Raw genomic sequence first — 11,574 nt, forward strand, 5'->3', positions numbered from 1 at the left:
GTTTATGGGCATGGAGGTCATTTCTGGGCATGGAGGTCACTTACGGCCATGGAGGTCATTTATGGCCATGAAGGTCACTTATAGGCATAGAGGTCACTTACGGCCATGAAGGTCATTTATGGCCATGGAGGTCACTTATGGGCATGGAGGTCACTTATGGGCATGGAGGTCACTTATGGGCATGGAGGTCACTTATGGGCATGGAGGTCATTTGTGGGCATGGAGATCACTTATGGGCATGGAAGTCACTTATGGGCATGAAGGTCATTTATGGGCATGGAGGTCACTTATGGGCATGGAGGTCACTTGTGGGCATGGAGGGCACTTATGGGCATGGAGGTCATGTTTTCTGGCAGTTGTTATGTTACCCTGGTGTTTGCAGTGCACTGAGGTGTATGCTTGTAGCTCTGGTTCAGACTGCCCATGTCTCACTGTCCCTCTGTCTCACTGTCCCTCTGTCCCTCTGTCCCAAAGAAATACAGGACGACGAGGTGGTGCTGCAGTGCACGGCGGCCGCCCACAAGGAGCAGCAGAAACTGTGCCTGGCGGCGGAAGGATTTGGCAACAGGCTCTGTTTCCTGGAGTCCACCTCCAATTCCAAGGTGCGGTCCCGCTGGGAGGCCACTGGGAGTCCGGGTTTGCTGGAGGTCATTTATGGGCATGGAGGTCACTTATGGGCATGGAGGTCACTTACGGCCATGGAGGTCACTTATGGGCATGGAGGTCACTTATGGGCATGGAGGTCACTTGTGGGCATGGAGGTCACTTGCATTTATGGGCATGGAGGTCATTTAAGGTCATGGAGGTCACTTATAGACATGGAGGTCATTTATGGGCACGCTACTGTTTTCTGTGGATTGGGCATGAATTGGGCATGACCAGTGTTGCTACTCATTGGGCAGGTTCTTAACTGAGCCCCTACTCCTTACGGATATCTCAGAGATGATTGTGCACGAAAATGGAAAAGTCCTTCCGGTGATGTTTATTTTCCAGCGGACGAGTCAGCAAATGCGTGATGTGATCTCAGAACTAAGGGCCACAGGCAAAGCAGGGAAATGGGGCAGCGTGTGATGAGGTGGGGGGCTCCCCGCCACAGAGGGAGGGGAAGGCCTTCTGCCGGGGAGACCCTGGAGCAGAGGGGGATGACACAGCAGTGAGCACTACTAACTCCTGGAACGTTCCGGAAAGAGGAAGAGCCAGGTGATTCTCGGGCCCGTAGGGAGGAATGTGCTCTGTCCTTATGGTTTCTGATATTTTGTACTGGCTGGCACTGGGCAGCCCTGAGATGGTTATGATGTTCAACATGACATAAAACACACAAGCCTGGGTATAGATTTGTTTCATGGAGATATATCCGGACTTGGCTTTCGTTGGTAGGAAATCGGAGGTGACCCTTTCCCCCCTCACTTTGGCCTCCCCTGCATTCGTTACAAAGGTTGGGAGAACAAGCGTTGTTGGCCGTGAGTAGTCCGCCACTGTGAATTATGTATGGGCTCCTGGAAATCGTCCCAGAAACATCATGAGCTAGAGAATCTTTTAATCAAAAGCAGGACTTCTTCAGAAGACTGGCTCACGCTCCTAGGATATTTATTCCGGCTGCTCTTGGCCCCAGAGAGCATGGGTTCGTGATGGTAGCATAGATTTTCCTGCAAGAAATGTAAACATTAAATCGGATGGTTCCAGCTAGTTATTCATCATTCGTCATTATAGGTGTTTACTGTATACCCTTTGTATGGATGGCTTTTTATTTTTGTTTCTGTTACTTATTAACTGGAAAAAATAAGTGAAAACTACTTAATGTAAAAGGTCAATGAGGTTGACCTCTGTTTAAATCTGAAAGAAGGTATACATATTTTCAAGGCTTCATATACAATATTAAATAATGTGGACCATATTTGATCATATTTTAAGCCACAGAGAAAATCTCAGTAAATTCCAAAGAAATACAAACCTGACTATAATGGAATAAACCTAAATATTTTTTTAAAAAGACTAAAAACACACAAAAGTTCCTTCTACCTGAAAATTAAAAAGCATACCATTGAATAAATTTTGGGTCAAATGAGAAATAGCAAACAAAATTGAAGAATTTCTTGGACGTAGTATAAATGAATACATGATCTTTTAGATTATGTGGGATATAACTAAGGAAGTTTTCAGAAAAAAATATTTATTATTAAATGGATATATTAATAAAATTTTAAAAAGAAATTAAACAACCAAATTATAAAAAACTAGAAAAAGAACAACAAAGTAAACAAAAGAAAGCAACAGGATGGAATTAATAAAGATAAAAAGGAAACTGATGAGTTAATTAATAAATTTGTTCTTTGAAAACATCAATAACCAAACATTAGTCAAGAAAAAAGGAGAAAGCACAAATATTTAAATATTTGAATTTAAATAAGGGCAGGAAAGGGATAATGATCAAAATAGAGGAAATGAAATTATAAGGGAGGGAGAGAGAGATAGAAACATCAATGATGAGAGAGAATCATTTGCTCAATTAAATGCAAGTGGATTTGAAATCTTTATGAAATGTATGATTTTTCAGAAAAAATCAGTTTACTGCAGGAAGTCTGAATAGAGTAATTATCAGAAAATAAAGTAGTAAAATTATTTTTTTTGGTAAGAAATACAAAGTCAGATAATCCCTATGTAATAAGGCTACTTAAATTATTTCAAAGTATAGTAAAAGAAGAAAAGTTCCAAGTTTTATTTCACCAAGTATGTATAACATAGATTAAAAAGTCTTAAAATTACTTTGCAAAAATATAGATCGATTGCACTGAAGAATATTGATACAGAAATCTGAAATACATTATTTAAAAAGGAAACCAGTGTGGCATGAAAACATAAAACCTACATGATGGCCATGTGAGGTTCATTCCAGGGATCCAAGAGTGGCTCATGTGCAAGGCTCCAGGAATACAAGTTTTCATATTAGTAGATGTCCATTTGGACATCTCTGAGGATAAGAACAAGTCATGACAAAATCCAAAACCTACTTGTTTCAAATATTAATAAAATAGGAATTGATGGATAGTATCTTAATATTATTTCACACACACACACACACACACACACACACACTTCAGTTCAAAATTCAGCACCTATTTCCAGGGAACAGGTGGTTAGAATTAGGTGAAACGTAAAGAAGGATGTTTGGTACCACTGCTGTGCAAGTGTTGTTGGAGGTAAGAACAGATATAATTAGACACGGAGACAGTTCGAATATGAAGAGGTGAAGTATCCCTACTTGCCGATGATTTGATTATATTTCTAAGAACCCCCAAATCGCCCATGGATAAACTATGGCAAAAGATGGATTTCTGAGAGAAAGCCACAAAATAGCTGGTTATCAGTGTATCAGTAGCCTTCACATATATAGACAAGTTAGAAGTTATATTGAAACATAACGGATATAAGGAATGACACTTGGCGCGCGCACACACACACACACACACACACAAACTGAAGTTTACATTCAGTTAGAAAGGGGGCCAGTGATCTAGTCTTAGGCAAATCATTTGTCAGTGGTCATAAAGTGTTCCCTCCAAAAAGAAAATTCACTGGAAACAAAAGGATTCTTGTTTAATGACCTGAATGCTACCAAAATAGTTTCCTGGTCTTAACTATTTGTGGACACAGGGCAGAGCAAGTAAGAGGGCCCTCACGATTTGTTCACCACACTTCAGTGATTCTGCATTTCTAAGGCTGGTTCATATCAACCGTTTGCATAAAACAAGACTTGATTTTTTCAGGCATTCCAAACAGGAAGGTGAGCCTGGCGATAGAAAAATATCCCAAGTTCTTCCCATTCCCCCCCCAGTTGCGATGGCTTTGCTTTAATTAAAAGTATTTCCTCCCATAATGGAACATGATAGAGCAATATTTTATCTTCAGTGACTTCTCATTTCAGGGTATTACTCACCACCATAAAGAATGCATTAGGATATTAATGATGCATCTGAGTTGTGATATTCCAGATGAACTACTCTTCTTATTCAAGGGAGAATTTTTGAATAATAAAAATGTCAGTAGAAGATAAATGCTGGATGATAGAAGAATCACTTTCAAAGTAGACTTGCGTCCCCTGGCGTGGCTCAGTGGTTGAGCGTGGACCTAGGAACCAGTCCTGGTCAGGGCACACGTCCAGGTTGCTGGCTCCAATCCCCAGTGGGGGGCGTGCAGGAGGCAGCCGATCCATGATTCTCTCTGGTCATTGATGTTTCTATCTCGCTCTCCCTCTCCCTTCCTCCCTGAAATCAATAAAAACATATTTTTTAAAAAGTGTAAACAAATAATAAAATAAAAAATAAATAGTCTTGCTTCCTGCAGCGGGGTCTCTGGCGCAAAAGCGGAATTTATAATAATTCCGCTATTATAAATTGAGTCGCCTGCCACTCAATGTGAAGGCGGGACCAAGGAGGGTCCCAAGGAGCTGCACCGGCCACTCACCGCAGAGGCGGGACCAAGGAGCGTCCCAAGGAGCTGCCCCTGTCACTCACCGCGGAGGCGGGCCCAAGGAGGGTCCCAGGGAGCTGCCCCTGCCACTCACCGGAGAGGCGGGACCAAGGAGCGTCCCAAGGAGCTGCCCCTGTCACTCACCGCGGAGGCGGGCCCAAGGAGGGTCCCAGGGAGCTGCCCCTGCCACTCACCGGAGAGGCGGGACCAAGGAGCGTCCCAAGGAGCTGCCCCTGTCACTCACCGCGGAGGCGGGCCCAAGGAGGGTCCCAGGGAGCTGCCCCTGCCACTCACCGGAGAGGCGGGACCAAGGAGCGTCCCAAGGAGCTGCCCCTGTCACTCACCGCGGAGGCGGGCCCAAGGAGGGTCCCAGGGAGCTGCCCCTGCCACTCACCGGAGAGGCGGGACCAAGGAGCGTCCCAAGGAGCTGCCCCTGTCACTCACCGCGGAGGCGGAGGCCAGAGTCCCCTCAGCGCCCGCTGTCCGGTCGTCGTGGCGGGGTCGGGGGGAGCCTGACAGGGCGGCCCAGCGCCCGAGGGAGTCCAACTCAGCACCTGCTGTTCCGGGGGGTGCGCTTCGAGGAGACGCCGTGCTCGACGCCTTCCACCTCGCAGGTGAGGCAGCGTCCCCGTCCCCTTCCGTCGACCTCCCTCACCCTCGGACGCGCGTGGCGCCGGCTCCCGCCCACCTCGCACCCCGGGCCCTTCCGACGGGAGCGCGGGCCTGCGGGGAGGAGGAAGGGAGCACGAGGCCTTTGACCGATTGGAACGCGGACCCTTCTCCCTCCCGCGTGGCCCGCACAGCGGGGGTGCCGACCCCGGAGCGGCCAGAACTCCCGGAGCCAGACAGGGTCGGTGGCGCCAGGACTCTGTATTTATAAAAAACTAACAGGGGTGATTTTTATGCAAATTAAAGAGTGAGACCCTGTGTGGAGTTTGGGTAAAATACTGTGACTCACTCTGACACCCTGACAAACTCCCCAGGGAGAAATACAAGAACCTCCATTCATGTTTGTGTACATATGTTGTGTCTGAAAAACATTGAAATGGGGTTGAAATTTCCTAGAATTTAATTACAGCGGGGCCTTGACTTACGAGTGTCCTGACTAACGAGTTTTTTGAGATTTTTTTGAGATACCAGGCCAATTTTTTGCATTGAGTTGATAGAGTAATTTGAGTTAACGAGCTCTTTACCGAGCTCGGTTTCTGAACGAATTAAACTCGTAAGTCAAGGCCCCACTACTTACATGCACACAAGGTCTGTGGTTGATTACCTCCCATCCTGTGAGATTCCGCTATTATAAATTGTAAAGAAGGGGGCGGGGCCACGTGAACACGGGAGAGTCACGTGAACAAGGGGGTGGGGCCATGTGAACACAGGAGCTTCACGTGAACAAGGGGGTGGGGCCACGTGAACATGGGAGAGTCACGTGAACAAGGGGTGGGGCCAGTGAACACGCAGGCGTGGTCATGTGAGCCCTGAAGTCGCAGAACACTGTGTGGTCAGGCGGAGGGGGGCCGAGTGAAGGTGGAGGCTGAAATGGAAGGGATGCCGTGGGAGCCCCCAGAAGGCGAAGTGGCAGGAAGGGCCCTCCCCAGAGCCCGCCGAGGGAGCACAGCCCTAGACACCCTGAGTTCAGATAGTGGCCCCCAGAACTGGGAGAGCCCGGGCCTGTTGGTGTAGCCCAGCCTGTAGTCATTGGAGCAGCAGCCCCAGGAAACGGACCCCAACTTGCCCCGCTTTTTGGGGCTTTGACCAGTCTCTGTGCGGCCTCCACTTTCCGTCCTTGGAGTCTTCCGTTGATTATTCAGGAAGTTTTTCTGTATTTTAGTTGTAATTCCAGTTTGGTCCTGGTAGTGTGACCATGCAGCATCTTCCGCCGCCATTTTTGCTCTGTTTTACGAAACATTTTAAACAACAGATAATTGTTTCTCAATATGTTTCCCCTAAAAATTAATTGAATAATAAAGCATAATTACATGAAAGCTAAATATTAAGGTTTTGTTCTGTTCACTTTACTGACTTCCTAAGAATTTTTGGGGGGGCAATGGGGACGAAAAATAAAGACCAGTGTGATCGAGAAAAACACATACATGACCAGTAGCCATTTTTGTTTCTCAAAATCCTTGTGCTTTAGTTAATATAGTTATTTCTCTGCTGATACTTGAAGAGGAGAAAAAAGTGGATGGCAGGGGTGGCGGAAAGGAAACATCCTAATGATGAATGAATGTCCAGTCTGTGAAGAATAAGTGGTTAAACTCAAGATTTAAAAGAAAATGCCTAACAACCTTGGACAGATTATTATATTGGCCAGGATAGAACTGTTTGTTAAATTATAACTTATATGTTGTATGGAAATAATTCTGTGAAACATGCATCAGCCGCTACTCAGTCCAGAAAGGGTGGTGACACAATTGAAGACCTCAAAGTAGGAAGCATTTTATGGAATATTGGAAGAAGACAGCTTCGGTACATTCTCATGGGAGCTAAAGACCCATTCTTGGAATATTTTAAAGATTTAAAAGAATTCTCATTGCCATGAAAGATGAGCTTTTGATTTCCCATTATGTTTCCTGACATAAAGTAAAAACTTAAAACACTGAAATCTCAAACTGAAGAAAAATCTAATGTAAAGTCTGGGAGACACGCCCACCACCAGCCTGCCAATCAGCAGGCAGGAGGCTGGTGACATCCCATTGCATTCTGGGAAATGTAGTTCTCACAAATAAGTACTGAAGGCACATGCAGAGATAAGGGCGCTGGTGGAAGGACTGGTGGGCATTGTCACTTTGATTCTGGACTATTTACTGTGAGGATAGAGAGCAGACCAGTGTAGGGGAAGGAGAAGCCACCAGTTGAGATGCCGGGAATGAGCTATGTGGTGCCTGTGAGCACTGAACAGTCCTGCTTCCCAGAGCTGAGGAACCCGGCTGCAGCACAGCCTGGTCCACACACGTGGGCACCCTTTTCCTGTAAAGAGCTAAATAGTAAATGCTTTGGCCTTCCTGGGTCAGAGGCTTTTTTGTTACAACTACTCGGACTCTGATGTTGACATTGACGTGAAAACAGCCAGACATTGTGCAGACCAGTGAGCATGTCTGTGTTCCCCAAAACTGTATTTATGGACACTGAAATTAGAATCTATGATTTTATGTGTCATAAAATTTTATTCTTCTTGGGATTTTTTTTCAGCCATTAAACAATGTAACAGCCACTTCTAGCTCATGGGCTGTACAGAAACAGGCAGTGGGCCAGATGGTAGGTTGTGTCTGTCCCCAGAATAACACATGGAAAAGGTTATATTCTTAAAGGAGAAGGTAGAGCAAACATAGTAGGTCTGCCTGTGGTTAGATGGCTGGAGCTGTTAGTGAAGTTTGATGGAAGTGGAGGCAGGGCATTTGAGTGGGACTCCTCAACACACGGCCATTAATAAGTTAATGTGTTTCCTGTATGAATGAGTGAGAGAATAAATGAGTAGAAGGATATAGGAAAACTGTGTGATGCGGAGGGAAGCATTTCATAAAGAGGATGAGGGCAAAGGCCCTGGAGTAGCATCTGTCCATGACTGGGAATTCCCAGGTGTCCTGCTGGGCACAGGGCCCGCCTTCACATGTCAGGGAACCAGCAGGCATATTTAAAAGAGATAAGAGCTACTGAAAGAGCTACTGATAAGAGCCTCACAATTGTAAGGCTCTTTAGAAAATGGTTTAAGAAAGGGTAATCGGGCCTGTCATCGGGTGTTGGCTAAACAAACGCTAAATTCTCTTGGCAGCCTCGAACTTTCTCAGACCGGCACTTGCAGGGGTCTGGGTCTGGGGTTATCCTAGGGATGTGACCTTGGGCTGCTAGAAACTCTATGTTAGTGTTTGTTCAAGTCTTTTTCAAATGTGGGACGCTTCGCAGATTTCATGTCATCCTTGCGCAGGGGCCATGCTAATCTCTGTTTTGTTCCAATTTTAGTACATGTGCTGCCGAGCGAGCACCGTTCACGTCTTTTAATGTGAGGGGGAGAGGATGGACAAAATAATTTGTGCTCAGTTTGTAACTTTTATAAACAGAAGTTTGTAAAAAGTGGAGAAGAGGGCTCAGAGGCACCTGGCTAGAGTTTGGTCAAGAAGTGAAATCTTTGTCCTTGCTTACTAATTTACACATTTACCCCTGAGTACACTTCCCTGGGGATATGCACAGGCAGCCCATTGACTTTACTGCAAGACTAATGCCTTCGAATCTGCTCTGTTTTCTCTCTTCCCGGAACATTCTTGCACAACCGTCATCTGAAGGAAGCCTGTCTATGCTTTCGGCAGCTGTCCAATGGGCCTCCTTTGTGACGCCCTCCTGCATTTCCATGCACCCCCCTTCTCCCTGCAAAAGTAACTGTCTTTCTCTAGCTGTTGCTTCCTCCCTCCCTCACTCCTTCCTTCTCTGTCTTTCTGTTAAGCAGAATTCCTACACTGCGTTTCCTGTTGCAGAATCACATGTCCCTTTACGTTTGCTTTAAACCCCCCCGCCCCCCACCCCTTGCCCAAGGAGTGAGGATATTTTCCCATTGATTTTATTGAGAGTAGGAGGGAAGGAGGGGACACATGGATTGGTTGCCCCCCACCCCCATGCCCCAACCTGGTCCCGACCAGGGGCAGGGATAGGACCTGCAACCTCGGCATGTGCCCATGTGCCCTGACCAGTAATCGAACCAATGATCTCTCCATGCATGGGATGATGCCCAACCAACTGAGCCGCACCAGCCAGGGCACATTCACTTTCTGAAATTATGATGAAATAATCATGGAAGCACCTGCAGGCAGAGGCAGCATCTTGTTCATCTTGTATCTCAGGTACATGATACATTTTTGAAGGAAGTAGATGACCAATAAATGTTGGTTGATTTTAACCGATTTTTCTTCTTTGGACCAGTGACTTAATTAATATTGATGTATCTAGTTTGACAGTTAACTAATTCATTTGGCCTTTTAAAAATTCTCTATTTTCTAAAGACTGCACAGTCTTTCTGTTTCAAGAAATTAATGTTACCAGAATAAGTATTTATACTTGTGCCTATAGTAGTGTTTAATCCTATATGGATGGATAGCAGACTTGGTACACTGCATTTTTCAGTAATAACTTACTACTTTATGTGAAGGATAAATTTTTGTTAGTACACTCATGCATAATTTAAAGATTCACATGCTTTACTGAAAAAAATAATTAAAAACTATAAATAATTGTTGACGAAGTTGATGCAAAGTAAAATGCAAAGGTTTTTCTCTGCCAGCACAACTCTCTTGGCATAGAAATATTGATTTACAGTACTTAATAAAGAACTCTACACTACTATTTATTTTGTTTAAATTAAATTATTGACCAGGCAGCATTACTTATAAAATGCTTAACGGGCATTTTCTGACTAAAATATCCTCTTTCTTGAAAAATGTCCACTCAGGCTCCCACTGGAGAGAAAAGGGACGTGAACAACCCAGGGCCAGTGCAGATGTTTACCTCATGAAGTCCAGTGATGGGTCCTTCAGTGCCCGGGGGAGAGTCCGGCCCAGAGGAGGGCAGTGCCCCTCGGGTGGGCAGCAGGGAAGTTTCTGAGCTGAGGTGGCCCGGAGGTGGGGCCTGACATAGGAGAGGAGGTTGGACTGTGAGGAGCGTTTCGTGCACTGCAAAGCGAGAAGAGTAGTGAGTGCTCTACTTTGCAAGGTTAGTGCTAGAGAACATCGACTACCAGGGCCAAATCCAAGTGCCTTTTATCTAACCCAGTATTCCTAGTTATCAGATAATTCAATGAGTCCCACCACCATAGCCATGTTTTGTGTGAATTTTCTGTGAAGGGTAAAAGATTTGGGTTTAGGTTTAAAAACGTTTTTATTTTATTTTATTTTACACACACACACACACACACACACACACACACACACACACACACACACACACACACACACACATTGATTTCAGAGAGGGAGGAGGAGGAGAGGAGATAGAAAAATCCATGATGAGAGAGAATCACTGATTGGCTGCCTCCTGCATACCCCCTACTGGGGATCAAGCCCGCAGCCCGAGCATGTGCCCTGACCAGGAATCGAACCCTGACCTCCTGGTTCATAGGTTGATGCTCAACCACTGAACCACGCCAGCCGGGCGGGGAAGTCTTCACCCAGTAGGGAGCGAATGGTGTGGGGGACACACAGATGACTGCCGTCTAATTCTGTTTTAGCACCTGTCACGGACCTCGCCCACACTAGAATTCTTTCTGAGTACAACATAATCCTTTTATAAGCATTAGGTACAAGCTGACTACACGGAGGAGCCAGCCTTTAAAAGGATGCCGTCCCCCAGCCTTGGCAGCCTTTATTCCTTACCTTGGAAGGCAGCGTGATGTTGAGAAGCATCCCTGACCAAGGGCAGGGGCCTGGACTTGCCGCCAAGCTTGCTCTGTTTTGGGCAAGTTCCTTTGTCTCCTTATTTTCTTAGTTCTAAAGTGTCCTCCGCCCTTTAGAATCGCCTGAGCATCATATGAAGTATCTAAAGCCCACTGAAAACACATGAAGTGCTGCACGGAGGTAGCTCTGTTAGGAAAGAGCATGACCGCAGTCTGATTAGTCCGTGTGAGCTCAGTACACACACATGCCATATGCTCTGTCATTGGTGCCTTTGGTTTCAGAGGCTGCTACGAATAGATGTGTTCAAGCACCCCAAGTTCGGCTGCTTTCTTATGCCGCCTTTCACGTCTAGGTGTGGGGGAACTGGGCCAAGTGTTCACAATCAAAGTGAGGAAGGTTTTCTCTTGATACTTATTATTAAAATTTGTGCACTCGGAGGGGTCCCTCAGCCCAGCCTGCGCCCTCTGACTTGACAACAAAGCAAAAAGGAAAACCCAGTTTTATTATTTGGTTTGTTGAATACTAAAACATAAAATTGAGCTCTGGCCAGTATTTTCAGTGGTTAGCGCATCAGTCTGTGCAATGAAGGGTCACTGGTTTGATTACCGATCAAGGCTACGTTACGTACCTGGGTTGTAGGTTTGATCCTGACCCCAGTTGGGGCTTGTGCAGGAGGCAACCAATTGATGTGTCTCTCTCACATCAATGTTTCTCTCTCTCTCTCTCTCTC

General features: G+C 45.7%; 1 protein-coding gene across 1 annotated transcript in view; it reads left to right on the top strand.

The window, feature by feature from the left end:
* Window positions 1-48: 48 nt before the first annotated feature.
* RYR2 (ryanodine receptor 2) overlaps window positions 49-11,574 on the top strand; it is a 185,593-nt gene continuing 174,067 nt past the window's right edge. The window contains exons 1-2 of the mRNA XM_015562331.1: window positions 49-73; window positions 475-602. Of these exons, the coding sequence (XP_015417817.1) occupies window positions 49-73; window positions 475-602 (153 nt within the window). The remainder of the gene's footprint in view (window positions 74-474; window positions 603-11,574) is intronic.

Source organism: Myotis davidii, unplaced genomic scaffold (assembly GCF_000327345.1).
Source record: "Myotis davidii unplaced genomic scaffold, ASM32734v1 scaffold174, whole genome shotgun sequence".
Lineage (NCBI taxonomy): Eukaryota > Metazoa > Chordata > Mammalia > Chiroptera > Vespertilionidae > Myotis > Myotis davidii.